The sequence below is a fragment of the Vipera berus genome (genome assembly GCF_964194415.1).
Source record: "Vipera berus genome assembly, chromosome: 12".
NCBI lineage: Eukaryota > Metazoa > Chordata > Lepidosauria > Squamata > Viperidae > Vipera > Vipera berus.
In genome coordinates this window covers 14,194,266-14,215,127 of record NC_138215.1, presented here as the reverse complement: position 1 = coordinate 14,215,127, position 20,862 = coordinate 14,194,266, and the positions used below count along the sequence as shown (strand labels likewise).

Genomic DNA, 20,862 nt, shown 5'->3' with positions numbered 1-20,862 from the left:
GTTTTTATTGACTAACTCCCTCCAAGTCGAATTCAAGCTAAGCCACAAACCACGGCAAAAACGAACATTCAGTAGATACTACCCATTGTCTTCCTTTGAGTGAGACATGCAATCAATTTGGAATAACTATTAATAATTACCCTCAACAGAGGTGTCCAAAGAGTGTGGTTAAAAAAAGTGAAAATGGTAACCATGACAGTGCCAACGAAAAACATAAAAAATAGGCACTTTGATTGTACCACCATCACCATCCTAATTTTTTTTAATCATACCCTGCAGACATCCCAAGATTATTCTAGAAAAAAGGGATGGCAAGAAAAAGAAATGTTCAGGCATAATAGACATTGCAAAGATTAATGAGATGGAAGAGTGGGTGTTGTGTTAAAACTACTTATGGTCTCACTGGCATAATAAAAATTGTCAGAACATTTTTATAGGACCATCTCGGAGGAAGTTGAGATTTGAAATGCATCCAGAGTGACTTTTGAGTATTATACAAAGTGCACCTCTTTCTGACCTACACAGAGATCTTCAGCTTACACAGCAAGTAAACAGTTATTCTGTCATGGTAGAGGATGCATGGATGTGGTGAGTGAAGAAGTTGGCATACATGATGTGTTTCAGAAGTAGAAAAAGACTTATAATTGAAAAAGGGCTTCCTGATTCCAAGATAATAAGATGAAGGAATGTTTGAGGATTGCTCAGGGTATCTGCGACAACAGTCATGTTACATAGTTGGTCCAGTCAACAATTACCTTGAGGGATGGGAACATCCTCTTCTTGCACATGATCAGAGATGACTAGGGGACTGGAGGGTAAAACATATGAAGGAACGGTTACAGGAACTGGGCATGGCTAGTCTGTGAAGAGAAGGACCAGGGGAGACATTAATATTTGAGGGGCTGTTGCAGAGAGTAGGGGGTCAGCCTATTCTTCAAAGCACCTGAAGGTCAGACAAGAAATAATGGATGGAAACTGATCAAGGAGAGATTCAACCTAGAAATAAGGAGAAATTTTCTGACAGTGAGAACAATCAACCAGTGGAACAGAAGTTGCCTTCAGAGGTTGTGAGAACTTCATCACTGGAAGCTTTCAAGAAGAGACTGGATTGCCATCTGTTAGAAATGGTGTAGGGTCTCCTGCTTGGGCAGGGTTTGAACTAGATGACCTACAAGGTCCCTTCCAACTCTGTTATTCTATTCTATTCTATTCTATTCTATTCTATTCTATTCTATTCTATTCTATTCTATTCTATTCTATTCTATTCTATTCTATTCTATTCTATTCTATTCTATTCTATTCTATTCTATCCTTTCAAAATGGGAACCATTCTGACAGCTCCCAGTCTATAGTTACACAAGCTATTAACTGTTAAAGATTCCAAAACATGGAGAATATAATATTAGCAGATCAGTCTGGAGATGGATGAAGAGCTTTGTTCCAAAGTCATCAGCACTATCTCTAAAATATTGACAAAATAAGTAAAGCATGGCCATTTCAAAATCTAGGCATAAATGTGCAATTGGACTGAAAATCAATTTTCCATCACTTTCTAAAATTATTGAACAATATACTTTTTTTTAAAAAAAGTAACAAATTCAGGAGCACTATAGTTTCCATTTGTTGCTACGTATTAAGTTATAGATGTCTTCTGTCAAGGGTATGTAGGTCTTCTCTTTATCATCCAAAATATATAAGGTGTCCTTGACAACTGCTGGATTGAATCCTTCTTCTGCTAACTGTACTTTCCGGTATTTAAATGTTCCCGTGATCTCAATAGCATCCTATCAAAACAAGAAGAAACAGCACAGCGACGCTAAGTTGCATAAAGGTCTTTAAAAATAATTATTCTTCCTTTCTAAACATAAGGATTTTTGTTTCCCCTTTATGCAACTAATCAAATAATAACCCATCATTAGAGTATAATCTCAAGGCTAAAGTTCCGTGAAATGCTGTTCTTGACATCTTTAACAGATGCGAGAAGGATTTTGGGGATGGACCTTCAGAAGTCTCCTTGAAGATTATTATTATTTGTATAAATATAAAAAAATGCCTATATCTAATCATTTATATATTGAAAATATTAAGAATTATATTTTGGTTAAGGTTGAAGAAGAATGGGAAGGGGAAGATCAAAGAAATATATCATTAATTAATATACTAATTATGGAATTATCAAAATTAATCATTTATTGTTAATTATTATTGTCTTTTTTTCCTTGTTAAAATATAAACCAAGACAACACATTGTACACCAGGCACTGGAGATTGTTATAATTAAAAAACCAATAAAATATTTATATACATATATATAAAAAAGAAATCTCCTTGAAGATGGCATCCTTCAGACATGCTGGAAGCCGAACTATCTAGCACAGTCTTTCTCAAACTCAGCAACTTCAAGATGTGTGGATTTCAACTCCCAGAATTCCCCAGCCAGCATGCTAGCTGTAGAATTCTGGAAGTTGAAGTTCATACATCTTGAAGTTGCTGAGGTTGAGAAAGACTGCTCTAGCATGGGTGCTGGGAAATCAGAGAAATGATCCCTGCAGGTACAATTAGGAGAAGAAGCCTTGGGGAATCATTGGTCAGCAGTGATTAGCTGTTGTAAACTTTGACTAGTCACCCAATGAATGATGATAAGTTGAGGACCCCCTGTAGTACAACACAATGGGAGAGACACAAGTTCTGAGATCTTTCAACCAAGGGAACACAGCCTCACCCATGAAAACTGTGGTTCTTGTTCTCTAATGAGAAGACCACCACTTTCTATCCAGTTGCGAGATGGGTATGGATGGAAGAACACCTACCTGGATCCTCACGAAATATGGTCTTGCATAAAGTGGCAAGTAATCTGCTGCATGCTTGTAGAGAATTTCCCCACCAAAATCACAGCCTTCTGCTAGTCGTATGGATGCCATGCCTATTCGGCCTTCGTGACCTGCAAGAGAATTACCCTGAATGTTGACTTCTCTCAACTGTTTCCCACTCAGTTTATGAAGGCCATTTTTTTGGTATTTGTATTAACTAATTATAATGGTTACTGGCCAGTAACTTAACATTAAAAGACCTGATTATAAGGGTGGGTCAATTTTTTTAAAAAAAATCCTTCTGAAGAGATTAAGTCATTCATTGCACTAAGTAGTTTTTCAATGTAGAGCACGTGGTATGTTTACATCCCTGTTAAATGTAGCTCGGTACACTTACAGCTCTCTTAGGAATGGAAAATAATTTTTCAAAATCAAAGAGGGAAATTTAGGCAAATGGACCAGAAAGCAAGAATCTTCTCAGGGATGTTCATATAATATGGTTTTAAAAAAAGTCAAGATACCATCCAAAAAGATGCAATTGAAATTCTGCCCTTCCTTCCTTCCTTTCCTCATCTCCTTCCTCCCTCATCTCCTTCCTTCCTCTTCATCTCCTTCCTTCCCTCCCTCATCTCCTTCCTTCCTTCTTTCCTTCCTTCCCTCCCTTCCCTCCTTCCTTCCTTCCTCATTTCCTTCCTTCCTTTCTTCATCTCCTTCCTTCCTCATCTCCTTCCTTCTTTCCTTCCTACCTTCCTTCCTTCCTCATCTCCTTCCTTCCCTCCCCCATCTCCTTCCTTCCTTCCTTCCTTCCTTCCTTCCTTCCTTCCTTCCTTCCTTCCTTCCTTCCTTCCTTCCTTCCTTCCTTCCCTCCCTCCCTCCTTCCCTCCCTCCCTCCCTCCCTAGAAGACATTCCATCTTTGCTCCATACCTGGCACAGATACACCGTACACATTCACCTCCTGAATAAAGTTGATCAGTCCTAAAATATCGGCAACTTCTGTCGTAGCCACGTTTTCTCCTTTCCATCTAAGGAACAGAATTCGTTTTAAAAACCACAGTCTAAAGTAACACTATTGCCACAAATGAATCCGAAGCGGCTGCTGGAGGGGGAAACTCAAATTTAAGAATTGTATTAGGGGAACCAGGATGAAGGGCTGATGAATCAATCATGGTCTAGGGTCGATGGAACTATCCAGAAGATGCAACTCAATCAGGAAAAAAAATGCGGCCTCAGGTCGTGGAAGATTAATTCATTCTTGAAGAGCAGCTTCAGAGGATGCTATTGCTAAGAAGTCTAGTCCAAACTGTAGTCTTGGGTGCCATCACATGGTGCTGCCATGTGCAAGATCAACATTTACCCAAAGTAGCCTCCAATGTAATATCTTAGACCATTTGACTACAAATTCATAGTGCTCTTTTAGCATGCTGGAATTGACTGACTGGGCAATTAATCTCCTGAGTCCTTAAATATTTTTTTTTTTTTTTTTTTTTATTGAAAAGTTTTAAAATACAATTTTCCTTTGAAAAACCCCCCTTCCCCCTCCCTCCTCCCCTCCCTACCTCCCCCCCTATCTCCCCCCCTCCCCCTCTCCCTCCTCCCTCCCCTGCCTCCCACCCCTCTACTTCCCCTCCTCCCCCCCTCCCCCCCCCCGACTTCCCAGAGCAAAATACAAGGTATATATCTAAAAAGCAATCATAAACAATCATATACTAACAATTATAAACTCTAAAATCCATCACTCTCTAGCTTATATAGAGTAAACCAATCCTTAACAATACTAAATATGTATAAAGAACTAAAATAAAAGAAAACTAGCATCATTCCCATCTATGTTCTTCCACAATTCACTATTACCTAGACATATTCTCACTTACACATCACAAGCACCTATCCCTATTAACCTCTCTAGCCAAAATAGGCTATAATAGATAGTTCTTACACAAATTAACCCGCATTAACCCACAAAATTTTCTTCCTCTTCCTCTGTAGTAAATTGTCCATTAATTCCAAATTGAACATTCTGTTACCATAGATATCATCCCAAAACTCTTAAAAACACAGCTACCACTTGACTATAAGTATATTGTGGAAGTTCCATAGATTTCTACTGGTCTTATTTTTTAATCTTTTTTGAGCGTTTTAAGGCAGCACGCGTCACCCTCTGTTCTCTAGGATCATCCAAAAGAGTTGCAGCTTGATCTCCTCCTGTACCCTTCTCGTCTATCTGTCCATCTTCATCCTCTTGATGTTCTCCTTCTCCAGATCCCTCTGCAGCTTCCAGAAGTGTTGATGGGGTTGCTTTTAAAACATTGTTGTAAAAATCATGCGCTTGCTTCACAGTACCCAAACAGTACCTTTTGCCATCATACATGAAGCTCAACCCAGCTGGGATCTCCCATCTGAACCTTATATCTCTTTGCTTGAGCTCTTGCACAAGAAATATAAAGTCCTTCCTTCTCTTTAAAATCTTTGGAGGAATTTCTTTTAGAACCAAAACTTCTTGACCAGCAATCACAACTTTAGTATCATAGGCAGCTTGTATAACTTCATCTCTAATTTCCCTTTTTACAAAATAAACCACCACATCTCTAGGCAACTTTCTCTGCTTAGCAATCCAGGAATTCACACGAAACACTTTGTCCATGCCTTGTTTTATTTCAGATGCTGGATGGTTCAATACCCCCTCAAAAGCCTCAGAAACCAGCTGCTTTAAATCTTCCTTAATATTCTCTTTTAGGCCTCTAATTCTAACAGCAAACTGCATCTGGTAAAATTGAGCCAAACTCTGTTCGCTATCCATTTTGTCTTTTAAATCTTCAATTTCCAATACTTTTGCTTCTAATATAGCATTCTTTTGAGTCAAGTCTTCCACTTGATCATCCAGCACCTCCACACATTTAGCTACTTTATGCACTGAGGACAAAATGTCTACCTTCATCTCTCTAAGTTTCTGCTCCATCCTTTCTTCCATTCTCTGCTCCAATTTCTCCAATTTCTCCTCCATCTGTGCAAATTTAACACCCATTGACTCCAAAATTAACTGGGTATGTTTTTCAAGATCCTTCGATGTCAATACATCAGGAGAATGCAACGCCTGCAGTAATGATTGTTGTTGCACCGGAGAGTTTCCAGCACTCCGAAAAGTTCTAGGGGGAGGTTTAGCCGCCATCTTTTACTTACAATTGTGACGCACTTTCACTTTAAGTTTTAAGCATAGTCCATCAAGCTTGAGAGTAAAATAAAATAATCCTCTTCATCTCTTCACCTTTTCCTCTTGTACCGCTCTGCCTGCTCCTTTAAATCATAGTCCTTTCTTCAGGCAGGGATGGTTCGCAGACGCCTGGCTCTGCTCCAGGAAGTTCGGAGCAGAGACGACGGCCAGCTGGGAGCAACCCAGGCTTCGGGGGAGTTCGATCCTTCAGCCGCCCAAGCTCAAAGCTCAGGCGGCCTCGGAGAACTCTACCCCTACCTGGGGCCTCACCCCCTCCTCTTCTCCCGAGGAGGGGGCTTCAATTTCGCCCGAACAGCTGATCGGCGCTGTTTCGGGCGAAAAAACAAACAGCTGAGCCGCGGGCAGCCAGGGGAGGCTGTCTTCGGCGCCGCGCCGCCAGCGGAAGTCCTCCTGAGTCCTTAAATATTAAACGGCAACTTCAATGCTGAAATGTAGCTGCCACATTTCAAAATATAATGATCTAGCTATACTTATTTCCTGCTGACAGTAAGACAAATAAAGACAGAGAGTGGGGGGGGGGGAGAGAGAGAGAAACAAACCGGAATGTATCTCCAACTCGATCGTGGAAATAAATAAAGTTGTCACGATCAATCATTAAAAGATCTCCGCTGTTGAAATATACGTCACCATTCTGGAAAACATTTCTTAGCTTCTTCTTTTCCGTCAGGCTTTTTGATCCCGCGTAACCACTAAATGGAGCCAGCCGGGTGATTTTGCAAACCAACAGTCCCACTTCACCTAGAAGGAACACAAAACTCAGATGAAATGATAAAGGAAGACTGCTGAATAGCAATGTTGACTACCTGAATGCATTGCAGGACTCCCTGCAAAAGTTCTGTAACGAAGAAAAACATTGCAAGAACAATGATCTCAAATCTAAGTGGATTTTAATATCAAAGTGAACTTTTTCTTCCCGCCCCCAAAGTTAACACCCTCCACATGGCATTTGCAATACTCCAAAACTAAATTAATATTTTCAGTTGAAGTTCTTGAGATTTTGAACAGGTTCACATAACTCCTAGGAGAGATTTAAAGAACTTGTACACATGCTGGATATACATATAAGCAGCATCCACCTGGAAGTAAAAGTCTATTCAGGAATAGACCATAATTTCCAAGTAATCCAGTTTTTACTTTTAGCTCTGATCTGAAACCTTGACCTGTGGTGAGACTTGTGACGCTTTGCTTTGAAACGTTAGATCAGGGGTCTCCAAACTTGGCAACTTTAAGACTTGTGGACTTCAACTCCCAGAATTCCTCAGCCAGCTGGCTGGGGAATTCTGGGAGCTGAAGTTCACAACTCTTAAAGTTGCCACGTTTGGAGACCCCTGTCTTAGATCTAAGTTGTTCCCTGCTGTTAGTATTTGGGGCTGGTTTTAATATGGGCAGTTTTGCTTCAAACTCCAGAAGATGACAGGAAGGTTTCTGGACTATTACATAAGACTATAAATGATGGTACCAAAAAATAGTTGAGCCCTGAATGACAGGACTCCTCCTGTTGCGTGTTCCTAAAGATGTGATTGACTTTTAGAGTCTGGATATTTAAGCAATAGTCTCTTTTTTACCTGGTTTTTTCAAATGGGCCATAGAGCACCGTTTCTTCCTAAAAGCATTGTTTCTTCTTCGGAGCATATTATTTGGTGCTGAATTTCAGTGGCAATTAAAGATAGCAAATCATAGTTACCTTTAGGAACTTTTATACAGTAGCCATTTTCATCTCTGACCGGTTCATCTTTCTCCACATCATACTTAATGAGGTTGTATTGTATCATTTTCTAAGGAAAGCATAAGACTGTTGGTAGATTATGTGTTTAAAACAGAGGTTCAAATGCTTTTTCTTTGAACATTTGCAGTCCCTCCGCAGAGGTTTTAAGTGCTGGGATCTTAGAACATTTTAAAAATTGCTTCAGACAGGAGGGCAGCGCAGAGAGTGCTGAGGTTGGCTGAAAAGATTATTGGCAGTTCCCTTGACTTCCATCCGGGACATGGCACATAAGCGTTGCTTGATCAGGGTCCGTAAGATTGTCTGGAACACCACACATCCTTCTCTCAACCTGTTTTCCTTGTTACCTTCCAGGAGAAGGCTTCATGGTAGCCAAAGCAGAACATCCAGATTCAGTCACGATTTTGTTCCATACACTATTAACTTTGTCAACTCTAAAGCTTCCTCCTTCTGCTATGTATTCAAGATGGACAGTGATTAATATTTATATTAATGTTACTCATATGTAAGGGTGTAGGTCTATACATATGTTGCATATAGTATGTTTAAATGTGTGTTGTGCACATGTACACTTTGAGAGCAAGCAACTAAATTTCACTTTTAATGTGTGCCATTGTACCCACAGTTAAAAAAGGACAATAAAGGTTATTTAACTATCTACTGTCACTTAAGAAATAGAGCCCATAAATACAGCATCAAGAAACGTGATTCCATTTTCATCTTATATAGACAGAATATATGCTGATGTTGAGATATCTTCCTTGCCTCTTTAAGGATTATATCTCCAATTCTGCTTGCTGTAGGCATAAGGAACTGAAAAATGTATTGCATTGACATGTTGATTGAGATACATTTTGGGTTTAGTTTGGTATTCAAATGTAATCAAGGAATAAACCAAAATTTGTTGTTTAAGGAGACATAAAATTAGTTTAAAACCAATTTATTATTGTTTTATTGCAGGGATGCATGATTTGATAGTAGTCTCCAGGATTATCCTTGGTTTATTATTGTCCAATCCTTTGGTCAATCCAGAGATGTTGGCCATGAATTTCTAAAATGAACTAGGAAATGTCCCACAGGTTATGAATACCTGGTTTTAGCTCGTTAATCCACAACAGCTAAGGAACTGGGTTTGGCTTCCCATAATCACGGAGAAATATGATACAGGGTTAACCCAAGCTGATTTGAAGTGAAGGAAGGCATAAACAACTTAGGTATTTATTTTATTTGTTAACTGAGTGCTTGAAATTTTGCATATTTGTAAAATTGGGAATGAAAAACTACATTTAAGCTCAGTGTTCAGCTGGGGCTGGGATCCTCAAGCAAAATATACCATTTCTTCTACTTCTCCAATTTAGGTAGGAAATTAGACTACATCTCTCTAGGTTGTCCTATCCTTCCTTGACACATAAGATTCCTAAATCATGGAACTGAGGGAAACATATAGGTTCTTCAACCCAATTCAAAGTGCCCCCAAATGGATAGCTTTTATTTGAATTATTTTATAAGGAGTTCATTCCCTTCTTCAGTTTTTTTATTTTATTTAATTGTGGATGTAACCCCATACAAATTATTCTTCAAAGGAGATGCATAGTTGACCACTGAGGGATGCTAGGAAAAAAACAACAATTGGCAAATACAAATTCAAAAGACATACATCTTTACTTTTTCATACCTTGTGGAAGTAATTCAATCTTCCCACAGCTCCGATTTTTCCACTGTAATTAGCGAATCCAACATTGGCTTCGGTGGCTGCATAAAACTCAAAAATACGCATGTCTCCAAATCTTCTGATGAATTCCCTCCAAATATCAGCCCGTAAGCCATTACCTACAGCAAGTCTTACCATGTGGTTCTGATCATTGTCTTTCTAGAAAGAAACAAAGCACAATTCCAGAAGAGCATAAAAGACTCCTCGGAAGAAACAAATCAGAGGGCTTTCTATTGCGTAGTTACAAAAGCATCCCATCCTGATTTACCATAGGAAACGAACCTTTATTTAGGAAGAGAAGAATGCTGTCCTATTGAATCCAGTCCAATATTTCACAAGCTGTATGACTTCCAGATGTCTTTTGAGTTCAACTCCCGGAATTCTCAACAGTGACCAAGGTAGGATTAGCTAAGAGCTGTTGGAGTTGATCTCAACTCATCTAGAACTACCAGTCAAGGGGAATATTTGTAGCTCAGGGTTGAAAAGAGGGGTCCTTGGTACTCTCTGCGCTCAGTTGTTTTCTTGCAGACATTTCATTACCCAAACTATGTAACAACATCAGTGCTAATAAGGAGTCCTTACTAGCATTGATGATGTTACCTAGTTTGGGTGATGAAACATCTTCAAGAAAACACCAAGCTCAGAGTGCACCAAGGACCCCCTCATCTAGAAGTTGCCAAAGTAGGGAAACAGTAAACCAGGCATGAAGAATAACTAGTTAATCATCTACAGCCAATGGAACGGACTGTACAGAATATTGTCTGTACGTTGATGAGGTTGAGTAGTGGAGCTGAATGCGAAACATTGCAGAATTAGCTCCTGACATCTCCAGCAGAAACTCTTTTAAGAACTCTGCCAATCAGTTCAATCAGAGCTAGGAGACATCTGATTCAATATAAGGCATCTTTCGCTAAACTTGATGTATGCATGCAAAAAGGTTGAATTAGAAGTGAATCCTCTTCCTATGCCAGGGGTAGACAACCGTGGCTCTTTTATGACTCGTGAACTTCAACTCCCAGAATTCCTGAGCCAGCATGGCTGGCTCAGGAATTCTGGGAGTTGAAGTCCACGAGTCATAAAAGAGCCACGGTTGCCTGTCCCTGTCCTATGCCATCAGGAAAAAGCTTTAACTCAGTCTGTGCAGCCACAAAATGTGAAGTTAAGCAGACTTCACTAAATGTGCATTGATGTGCTGAGTATAAGCTCCTGGGAAGCCTTGTAGATTCGTGTGTTCCATGACACTTTCTTACACACCGAGGAGAGTTTAAAAGCTTTGCATTGTTTTAGTTCATCAAATTCTCCAGGCGTTACCCAAAGTGGTAAATCGGCTAATTCTAAATATTCTGGTATATTTAAGAGATGAATCTTGCGGTTGGGTTGCCATTTCCCCACCCCCCTTCTTTTTTTCGCCCCTTTTTCTTCTTTGATTGTGGACCTCTGAGATTTATTTTTCCACCTAGTAAAGTTTCTCTAGGGGAAATAGACTATTATCAGCCTCCGGTTCTGCTGTTTGTCCTTTTGTTTTTCATTAATCCTTTTGTGTGTTAAGGAGAAAAATAAAAGCAGCTGCCATTAAAACTGGCCTGTGAATAACCACAAAAGAAGCACACTGTAAAATTATGCCAGAGAGAAAGAAAATGTGGAACAAAATAGATTTGTTGCTGCAAATAAACATCTGTACAACATATATTGTTCATTTATGTGTAACTCTGCCCTGAGAAATTCATATCCATTTATTCAGATGTGGTAGCAAACTAATACTATGTTTCATACTATCGGTGTGCATGCATGAATACTTCAGAAGATGCCAAAAATCCTGTTTTTCCTGTTACTATAATAGAAATTGAGCAATATGCCTCCCAGTTTAATTGCCAGATACAAAATCTTTAGTGGTACGGATTTATAACACCTGCAGGCTAAGAGCTTCCACCATTAAATGTCTCCTTGGATCATTTTATCCCACCATTATCACAAATATGTGTTATTCAGTCTTGTGAGCATTTCCTTGGCTTATGCAACTATAAGTTCAGCATAACAATATGCTGAACTACTGTTCAAACATTATTACATCTTCAGTATTGGGATCCATTTGGCCAAAAGAGCAGTCTATTTATCTTTTATTAAGGGTGTTTTTCTGCTAAAAATGTCTTCTGTGCACATAATCTGGTCAAACATAACCTTCATTGGTTCGCCTACTATAGGACAAATATGTATCATATGAGACTTCTGTAATGGATTGTAGGATGATTACTATCATTGTGGTATCATTGTAGAAAGAGCTGTAGACTAGACAACTCTAGTCTACAGACTTCAGATTTGCAATTTGCTTTTAGATCCAATTGGAAAATTGTTCTGTTAATGCAGTCTTGCACTAAATGTAGTGTAAATACTACTTTTGAACTTCCTATCTAGATTACCTCAAAGAGCCAACACATGCAAAGCCATCTGTTTGGATGGAAATCGGACTATTAAAGCCTAATTGAGGAAATTCAATTTTCAGTGATCAAGGGAAATTATTCCTGTTTTCTTTCCTGTCCTCTTGGAAAAAAATCTTTTAAATACTTTCTCCCCAGTGGTTTTATGCCTCCTCCTCCTCTTCCTCCTGTTTGCTAGCTAATGAAGTGCACTAATAATGTTATCTAGTTTGGTAGTGAAAGGTCTGAAAGAAAACAACCAAGTACAAAGTGCACCCATGAACTCTATTCTTCACGTTGAAGTAATCAGTTTGGTGAGTGGGGATGATGTATCCAACAGGGACAAGAGGAAAGAGGTCAAAGAAGGGTTACCTTGGGCACGTGGCATAAATAACGAAGCACTTCTCCAATGTACTGTATGACAGTCACCTTGTATTTTCTGCAATCATCCCAAAACTGAGAAGCAGAGAATTTTGAGCGTAATACTAGAGTAGCACCTGTGAATGAAGAGAACATGGGAAATAGATGAGATATCTATCCATGCACTGACATGTACTCAAATCTACTGCTGCAGAAAAAAGGTCTATCCATCATCCTCTCTGCTGTCTATTTGGGTGGATACCTCCAGGTTTGATAGAAGGCCAATTTCTAAAGCAGGGGTCTTCAGACTTGTGGACTTCAACTCCCAGAATTCCGCACGCTGGCTGAGGAATTCTGGGAGTTGAAGTCCACAAGTCATAAAAGGGCCAAGTTTGAAGACCCCTGTTCTAAAGTGTGCATTCAGCTCAATATCTATCCGCTGAGCAACTCTACCCCACCATAGAAGAACAAGAGTCTGCAGCATGATTGCTGAGGGACACTGCTGCATGATTAAACACCTTCATGCTTTGAACGTGGTTCGAACTTTGCCAGCTGGCCAAGATATACAAGATTTTGGTGTCTCTTCGGTGAGATTTTGGTGTTCCTGCACAAGCTCTTGCAAATGCACAGTCTTGGGGTTTTGTTTTAAGTTACTCCATATGAATAAGGTCTGAGGCCATAAATCATCAAACGTACAATCTAAAGGAAGAAAACAAGAGAAAAAAACAATGAAGAGTTAGGTGAAGTGGAATACAGGTGAACAGAATAAAGGATAGATAGAAAGACAGACACAGACAGACAGATGGCAGATAGAGATGGGTGATATATGATATATGATAGATAGAATAGATAGATAGACATAGCTAGAGATAATAGATGATGAAAGAAAGAAAGAGAAAGAGAAAGAAAGAAAAGAAAGAAAGAAAGAAAGAAAGAAAGAAAGAAAGAAAGAAAGAAAGAAAGAAAGAAAGAAAGAAAGAAAGAAAGAAAGAAAGAAAGAAAGAAAGAAAAGGAAATTACTGGTGAATCTCATTCATGGCATGAAACAAATAAGTGTTTGTGATAGAATGATTTTAAAATCTAAACCATGAATCCCTTACACCAATTGTGCAAAATGTGGCTACTTTCTTTCAGAAAAAGACAGCCGAAAAAGAAAGCAATCTTTCTCCTCATCAAACCAGCTCAGCCAGTTTGGCTATAGGGTAATTGTTAGGTCTACATACCAAACTACATAAAAGGGTAGAACAATCGAAAGTAATAAGAGAATTAATCTTAGATTAAGATATGATTGTGACCCTTTCTAATAATATGGAAAGTAAAAGGTAAAGGTAAAGGTTCCCCCGCACATACGTGCTAGTCGTTTCCGACTCTAGGGGCCAGTGCTTATCTCCGTTTCAAAGCCGAAGAGCCAGCGCTTGTCCGAGGACGTCTCCATGGTCATGTGGCTGGCATGACAAGACGCCAAAGGCGCACGGAACGCTGTTACCTTCCCACTGTAGTGGTCCCTATTTTTCTACTTGCATTTTTTACGTGCTTTCAAACTGCTAGGTTGGCAGAAGCTGGGACGAGTAACAGGCGCTCACTCTGTTACGCGGCACTTGGGATTCGACCCGCCAAACTGCCGACCTTCTGATCGACAAGCTCAGCGTCCTAACCCACTGAGCCACTGCGTCCCTTTTAATATGGAAAGTGGGGAGCTAAATTTTGCTCAAACGAAAGTTCCCCAGGATGACAGAGTTAGAATGCTGGTGTTAAAACGGCGCCCCATTCAGACTATCCACATTGTGAGTGTGGAGGGGAAGGATGGTGTTCCTTGACGCCCTTGTGAAGTCACTTCATTGAGAAGCCAGGTTGTCTAAGATTGAAAACCACCGTCTTTTTCCCAAGCTGACTGAAAACCATCCAGAAGAATCAAGAAGAAAACAACCTTTTGTGGAAATCGGTTGAGTACAGAATCTAAAATGGCAAAGCTTTGTGTGAGCCCCAAGAGAAACAACGACCAGCTCTAACCATTGGGCATGTTTGGGGCACTGAGGCAATGGATCTCAAAATTTTTGACAGAACAGATTCAGTGGGTCCGAGATACGAAGCAATGGCGCTCTACATGGAAAGGTAGCAATTAGCCCTAGAGATAGTAATAGCTGTGAGGACATACAGGTAAGTCCTCAACGTATGACCACAATTGAGCCTAAAATTGCCACTGCTAAGCGAGACAGTTGTTCGATCAGTTTTGCCCCCTTTTATGACCTTTCAGAATTTCCTTGATTTGGGGTTATAGAATTTATAAGGAAGATTAATAGGGAGGAAAAGTGAGGTAGACAACGTTTCTTCCTTCCTGTTTGAGTAAAAATGGATGCCAAGAGGCAAATCTGGAGCACATCTGACCTGCAATGAAATATTTTCATATAATTCATTAAGAATCTCCACAGAAGAAGATTCTAGATTTGCCCAATGCTGGGATGGAAATAGATAGATAAAAGCAGCATGACTTTTGAACAATCAGTATGGTTTTCCATGAGGTGTTTAAGATCATGTAGTTGTCAGGATGAATCTTGCTGGTCTAAAACAAGCTTTTTGGTTTTATTTAGACTTCTTACCTTGCATGATGCAACCATTTACTCCAAGCAAGAGGGCAGAGCTGTGGTATAATGGCAGAGTGGTATAAATAATGTCCTCTGAAGTGACACCACTGAGCATAATCAAACTGCAACCCAATAATACACGGAGATGAGTAATCACTGCAGCTTTGGGGAGACCTATGTGGAAAAAAAAGGTTAGTTGACTATCCAAGCATGTGAACAGAGGCGTTCCTTTAGAGTTGTAATACAGTAGCATCTATGCACTGCAATATTTATCATTTAAATGGGGAGAGTTCGATTCATCTGTCGCATATCTTCTTTATATGTATATTTTCAAAAGACTCTTTATACCTGAAAAAGCACTTCTCCATGTCAAAGGGAATGATTCTAATTTAAAAAGCTAACAAGTTGGAGAGAAATCCTATCTATCTATCTATCTATCTATCTATCTATCTATCTATCTATCTATCTATCTATCTATCTATCTATCTATCTATCTATCTGTCCATCTGTTCTGTACCAGTCTACTACCAGCCCTGCAGATAAGGCAGGGACAACCCCTTTACAAGAAGGCAAGAGGCTGGAACTAAGCCTGCCAAATTTATGGACACAAAAGCAAACAGAGCAAAAACAAGACACGAACCATGAAACAGGAGCTATTCAAACGGTTGCCTTCAGCAAACCAGCCCTCCCATGCATTCCCCTTTTAAACAGTTCAGGGCGTGGCTTCTCTCTGCCTCCTTCCGAGGTGCCCCATTGCCTTCCTCTGTTTACTCCTGATTGACTGCCTCCTGCATCGGGCGTCCTTGAACAGGGCCAGCTGTGGGTCATCTTCATCCACGCTGTCAGGCTCACACAGCTGGGTCTGCGTGGTAACCAGGTGGGAGGGGCCTGGCTGCGGGCTCTCATCAGCAACCTCTCCAACACCCCCCTCCTCCTCCTCTGAATCATCCGACCCAACTGCCGAACCCACAGGCTGACCCTGAATCACAACACCATCCATATCTATCTATCTATCTATCTATCTATCTATCTATCTATCTATCTATCTATCTATCTATCTATCTATCATCCATCCATCCATCCATCCATCCATCCATCCATCCATCCATGCAATCTTCAATATTTCTGTACTTTCCAAATCACAAATGAATTTAACATTGGGTACAATGTTCAATTGAACTTCTCAGTCAACTATGTGAAGGGTTGCCTTGGAAGTCCTGCTTCTCAGGTAGCTTTCATCAAGAGGATGTTCTGCCAAATATGGTGGATATCCTCCCTCTTCCCCAAACACCACGTCCAATTCTTAACAAAACAGGAGCCAATTTAGTGACTCTTCTTTTACTCTACCTGTAGTTCCAGAGGTATAAATAAACATGGCGGGGCTTTTGCAAGTAATATCCGATCTCCAAGACTCTGGAACAGCCTCATCTGAAGCAGCTTCCATCTTGTCAAGGAAACTGTCAACCCCTTCAGTGTCAGATGTTCTACTTAAGAAATAAACAAGCACATTTTCTTGCTTCAGGGTTGGCAATATGTCTTCAATGGTTGCTTTAAAATCTTTGAAGAGAAGAAGACAAGTGATCACATTAAGAAGGAAATATGGAACTGATTCATTGGTACTTGTGCTTTCTTTCTTTAGATGGTCCTGTCATCAAAAGAATTGCCTGGATTGACAGGTCATGGGTAGGCATTTTGGAGGGTTTTATTGGGGTGTGTGTGGTGTGTTTAGCTTCGCAATATGTGACTTCAGCTGAAAGCATGGTTTATGGCTTAGCACTAAGTTGTAAGCCTAGCCAACTGTGGTTTATTCAATCATGCATAATTAAAGGCAAGAACTTCACAAAGATCATTACTTTTAATGTTTCTGTTAAGCGTCAGCAAAAGTCAAAAGTCAAAAGAGGCGAAAAAGAAGCGATTAGGGAAAAGTGAAGTCCAAAAGAGCGACATCAGGAATCCAGATGGAAAGAAAATAGGGAAAAAAGAGAAGGCGGGGGGGGGGGAAGGAAGAATAACTTCCAATTCCTTCGGTACCGATGCAGGTATAAAATACATCAACCTCTTAATCTAAAAGCAACAATAAGACACGCTAATTTCTATAATCGTACAGTTCTAATGGTCGAATCCCAAAATTAAATTTTCATTCCTTTTGATCTCTAACAAGAAAGTTAGACAAAATCTTTTCTTTAACTGGAGTCAGCCATTAGCTTCGCCATCCACCATTTTCTTTGGCGCTAAATATCCTTCTAAGGCCAGTTACTCTCCTTCATGAATTATTTGGCTAAATAACAGCAACATGTTCTTCAACGTCAGTTTCACCTTACAGCCAGAGGGTAAGGGTGGAGTGTGCCTCACATAGCCACTGGTGCTAAAGGGCAGGCATGCGAGAAAGAAAAAAACCAGAATGAAAAGAAAAAGTCGAAGGTTGACTTATCAAAATAGCATCCCAATGAAAGCTGGGTGGTTCCCCAACAATGCTCTACTACCATAAAGTGATAAGCTACGAAGTAGGGAATGGATGCTTATTTGGATGATACAGTTGGAGCAGTAGTAGCCGTTGAAGTTGCCTAACGCCTCGTCTTTGATGTACGGAAAAAGGCCCTTGTGTGCCGGTTCCTTCTGGAAGGGAGGGCTGCTCTCCTCCCCCGCCTTACCCATCTCTAAGTGAGCTAAGCTATTTCCTAGGTGAGGGTGATTCAATATCCCAGGGAATTTCCTTGTTCTTTCAGGCACAGTTTTTTTTTAAAGACTCATATAATGACACGAACAATAATTCTGCGGATTATTCGTGCGCTTCTGTTCTACGGCTCATGAAAGATTGCCAAAAGAGCCACTGTGGCATTGTTCTCTTTTTGGAAAGCTTTACCAAGAGAATAAGTCATTAATAATCCACTGCAGCTTGTGTAAATCAATCAATGCAAAGAGTTGCCAAGCCAGATATATCCCTGCTTAAATACTGCAGGTTCTGATCTGATAGAATATGCAGAAAATGCCAGGTTTCATCTTGAGTGCCGTGGTGGGCTAGGCGGGGGATAAGCTGCCGCCCTCGAGTTTTTGGGACTACAATTCCAATAAGCCCCGGTATGACTTGACCAATGGCATGAATGTGGTTGTAATAATGCAGCTGGAAGATATCTGGTAACCTATTACTACAAAAGAGTTGTTTACGTGGCTATTCATTGCAGATGTCCGAAATAAATCTAGGATTAATTCTTCTTTCCAGCCTCCAGACAAAGATATAGTAAGCTAAATTAGTGGCAAAATGGGGCTGCCTCAGATAGACACTCTTTTCCCCTACAACAGGACAAAGGGCTGTGGGCTGTGATTTTATAACAGGAAAGTGATTTGAACAGAATCTTTCCTTCCTTCCTTCCTTCCTTCCTTCCTTCCTTCCTTCCTTCCTTCCTTCCTTCCTTCCTTCCTTCCTTCCTTCCTTTTTCTTTCTTTCTTTCTTTCTTTCTTTCTTTCTTTCTTTCTTTCTTTCTTTCTTTCTTTCTTTCTTTCTTTCTTTCTCCTTTATTCTTTCGCTCTCTCTCTCTTTTCTTCTTTCTTTCTTCTTTCTTTCTTTCTTTCTTTCTTTCTTTCTTTCTTTCTTTCTTTCTTTCTTTCTTTCTTTCTTTCTTTCTTTCTTTCTTTCTTGTTGCTGGAACTGGGTATGTCTAGTTTGATGAAAAGAAGGATGCTATAGAGTTCTAATATCTCAGGGGTTGCCGCAAAGAAGAGGGAGTCAAGCTATTCTCCAAAGCGCCTGAAGGCAAGAAGCAAGGATGGAGACTAACCAAGGAGAGAAGCAACCTGGAACGAAGGAGGAATTTCCTGACAGTGAGAACAATTAACCAGTGGAACAACCTGCCTCCAGAAGCGGTGAATGCTCCAACACTGGAAGTTTTTAAGAAGCGATTGGACAACCATTTGTCTGAAATGGTATTGGGTTTCCTGCCTGAGCAGGGGATTGGACTAGATGACCTCCAAGGTCCCTTCTAAACTCTGTTACTCTGTTATTCTGAAAATCCCAGTTGAGGGTGTAGACTTGGAAGTTCTCCCTTTCATACATTTCCCATCCTATTGGGACGATTCTGGGACCGTGGACGGCAAGGACGGGGAGAAGGCTCCATAAAGTTCTCTTTCTCTGATTCAGAAGGGTTTAAAAGCTGCTGAGAACTGGAGGCTCCCCTTGTGTGGTCCTGACCCTCCTTCCCAGCCCTCAGAACTGGGGACCGGCTAGGAACCCAGCAGATCTCTCTCCATCGCCACGTCCTCTCCAGCCTTTCCCACGGTCTCAACCCCATCACCCACCACCAGCAGGCACCTAGCTGGGCTTGGCGGATGGAGAACCCAGCCCTGGGGACGCCCCCTCCTCACCTGGGTCGGCCAGCAAGACCTTGGCCCCGCTAGCTTGGAAGCTGTGCACCAGCGGCTGTCCTCGGACGTTGCAGTTGAGGCAGGCCAGGGCGCAGCCCAGCTTGGCGCAGCCCAGCCAGATCCAGAGGTAGGCGGGCTGGTTGGCCTCAACCCCACCACCCACCACCAGCAGGCACCTAGCTGGGCTTGGCGGATGGAGAACCCAGCCCTGGGGCAGGGCAGGGACGCCACCTCCTCACCTGGGTCGGCCAGCAAGACCTTGGCCCCGCTAGCTTGGAAGCTGTGCACCAGCGGCCGTCCTCGGACGTTGCAGTTGAGGCAGGCCAGGGCGCAGCCCAGCTTGGCGCAGCCCAGCCAGATCCAGAGGTAGGCGGGCTGGTTGGCCAGGTAAAGGGCCACGCAGTCGCCCTGCCGGAGCCCGGCTTGCTCCCGCAGAGCCCGCGCCACCTGGTTGCTGCGCCGCTCCACCTGCCGATAGGTGTAGACCTCGTCTCGGAAGAGGAGCAGCGGCTTCTCGGGCGCCCGGCGCGCCCGCTGCCCGAACACATCCAGCAAGGTGCGCGGGGGGCGCCGCGTCGCGCCCTGCCTGGCCCGCCACCCCAAGGCCAGCAGCTTCAAGAAGAAGCACAAATCCTGGAAGAAATAGGGCCACGCCAGCCTGAGCAGCAGCGGCAGGAGCAGCAGCCCCGCCAGCGCCGTCCAGAGGCCAGACAACATGACCGGTGCTGCAGGCGCGCAGAAGAAGCCACCCGGCACCCGGGGGACTCAGTGGCACCGAAGGAGGGGAGGGCCCGGCCCCTGGGTACCCGGGAAGGGCGTGTCCAGCCCCGCGTCCCTCCCTCCCTCTCTTCTCTTCCTCCCCTCCTCTCCAGGACGCGCAGAAAGAGGCGCAAAGTGCGCGCAACCGAGCCTCTTGGAGCGCTTTCCGCGATGGCTTGCTTTCCAGCCGGGCCTCCGCCGCCAGCGAAAGATTCTCTTCTCAAATGTCCCAAAGGCGCCTTTTCAGTCTAAGGAACTGGACTTTCTTGGTTTTCTTTGAAGACGTTTGGCTTCTCCTCCTCCAAGAAGCTTCTTCGGCTCTGAGTACATCGCTAAATGTCTATGGAGATTCTCACTCCTCCGGGTCATGGTTGTCCCAAAGGGGCTTTTTCAGGAGGCCAATGGATTTCCTTGGCTTCCTTTGAAGTCCTTTCGCTTCTCCTCCCAGAAGCTTCTTCAGCTTTCTCTCCCCCTTTTGCCTTTGCACAGACGAGTGAGAGTCTGGGGGCACCTCTAAGTGAGAAGTGAGTCTGGGGGCACCTCTAAGTCTTGTCCTGAAGGCCTCATGGGTGCAGCTGCCACTTGGTGATGATAGTCCCGAGGTGGCTTCCCAAAATGATCGGTCCCACTGGGTGGATCCCTAAGGTGGACTCTCCAGTCTGGAATGAGGTTCCTGTCTTAGGATGACACCAGATGTTCCATGGGGATCATCATTTGAAAACATGTCTTTTGCTGTTGGGGTTGCTGGACTTCTGGGCTCCAGCTGTTGCAGGAGGTCTGTTGTGAGTCACTCTGGGTGTGTTCTGCAAGGTGGTTTTTGACTGCAAGAAATGCAGTTCCCACAGCCAGTTCCTTGATGGGTGGTGGTTGCTTGACTGGTTGACCTGAAATGGGTTAATGGCAGGGGTGCAAGT

At 42.1% G+C, this 20,862-nt stretch overlaps 1 protein-coding gene across 1 annotated transcript; it reads right to left on the bottom strand.

Moving 5' to 3' along the window:
- Window positions 1-46: 46 nt before the first annotated feature.
- SLC27A2 (solute carrier family 27 member 2) lies at window positions 47-19,906 on the bottom strand (the record flags this gene model as incomplete). Its single annotated transcript, XM_081337690.1, has 10 exons — window positions 47-1,784; window positions 2,811-2,941; window positions 3,736-3,833; window positions 6,580-6,778; window positions 7,725-7,815; window positions 9,439-9,633; window positions 12,261-12,385; window positions 14,846-15,004; window positions 16,178-16,387; window positions 19,429-19,906. The coding sequence occupies 10 exons, from the start codon at window positions 19,904-19,906 to the stop codon at window positions 1,608-1,610; spliced, it is 1,863 nt and encodes a 620-aa protein (XP_081193816.1). The 3' UTR covers window positions 47-1,607.
- Window positions 19,907-20,862: the final 956 nt, after the last annotated feature.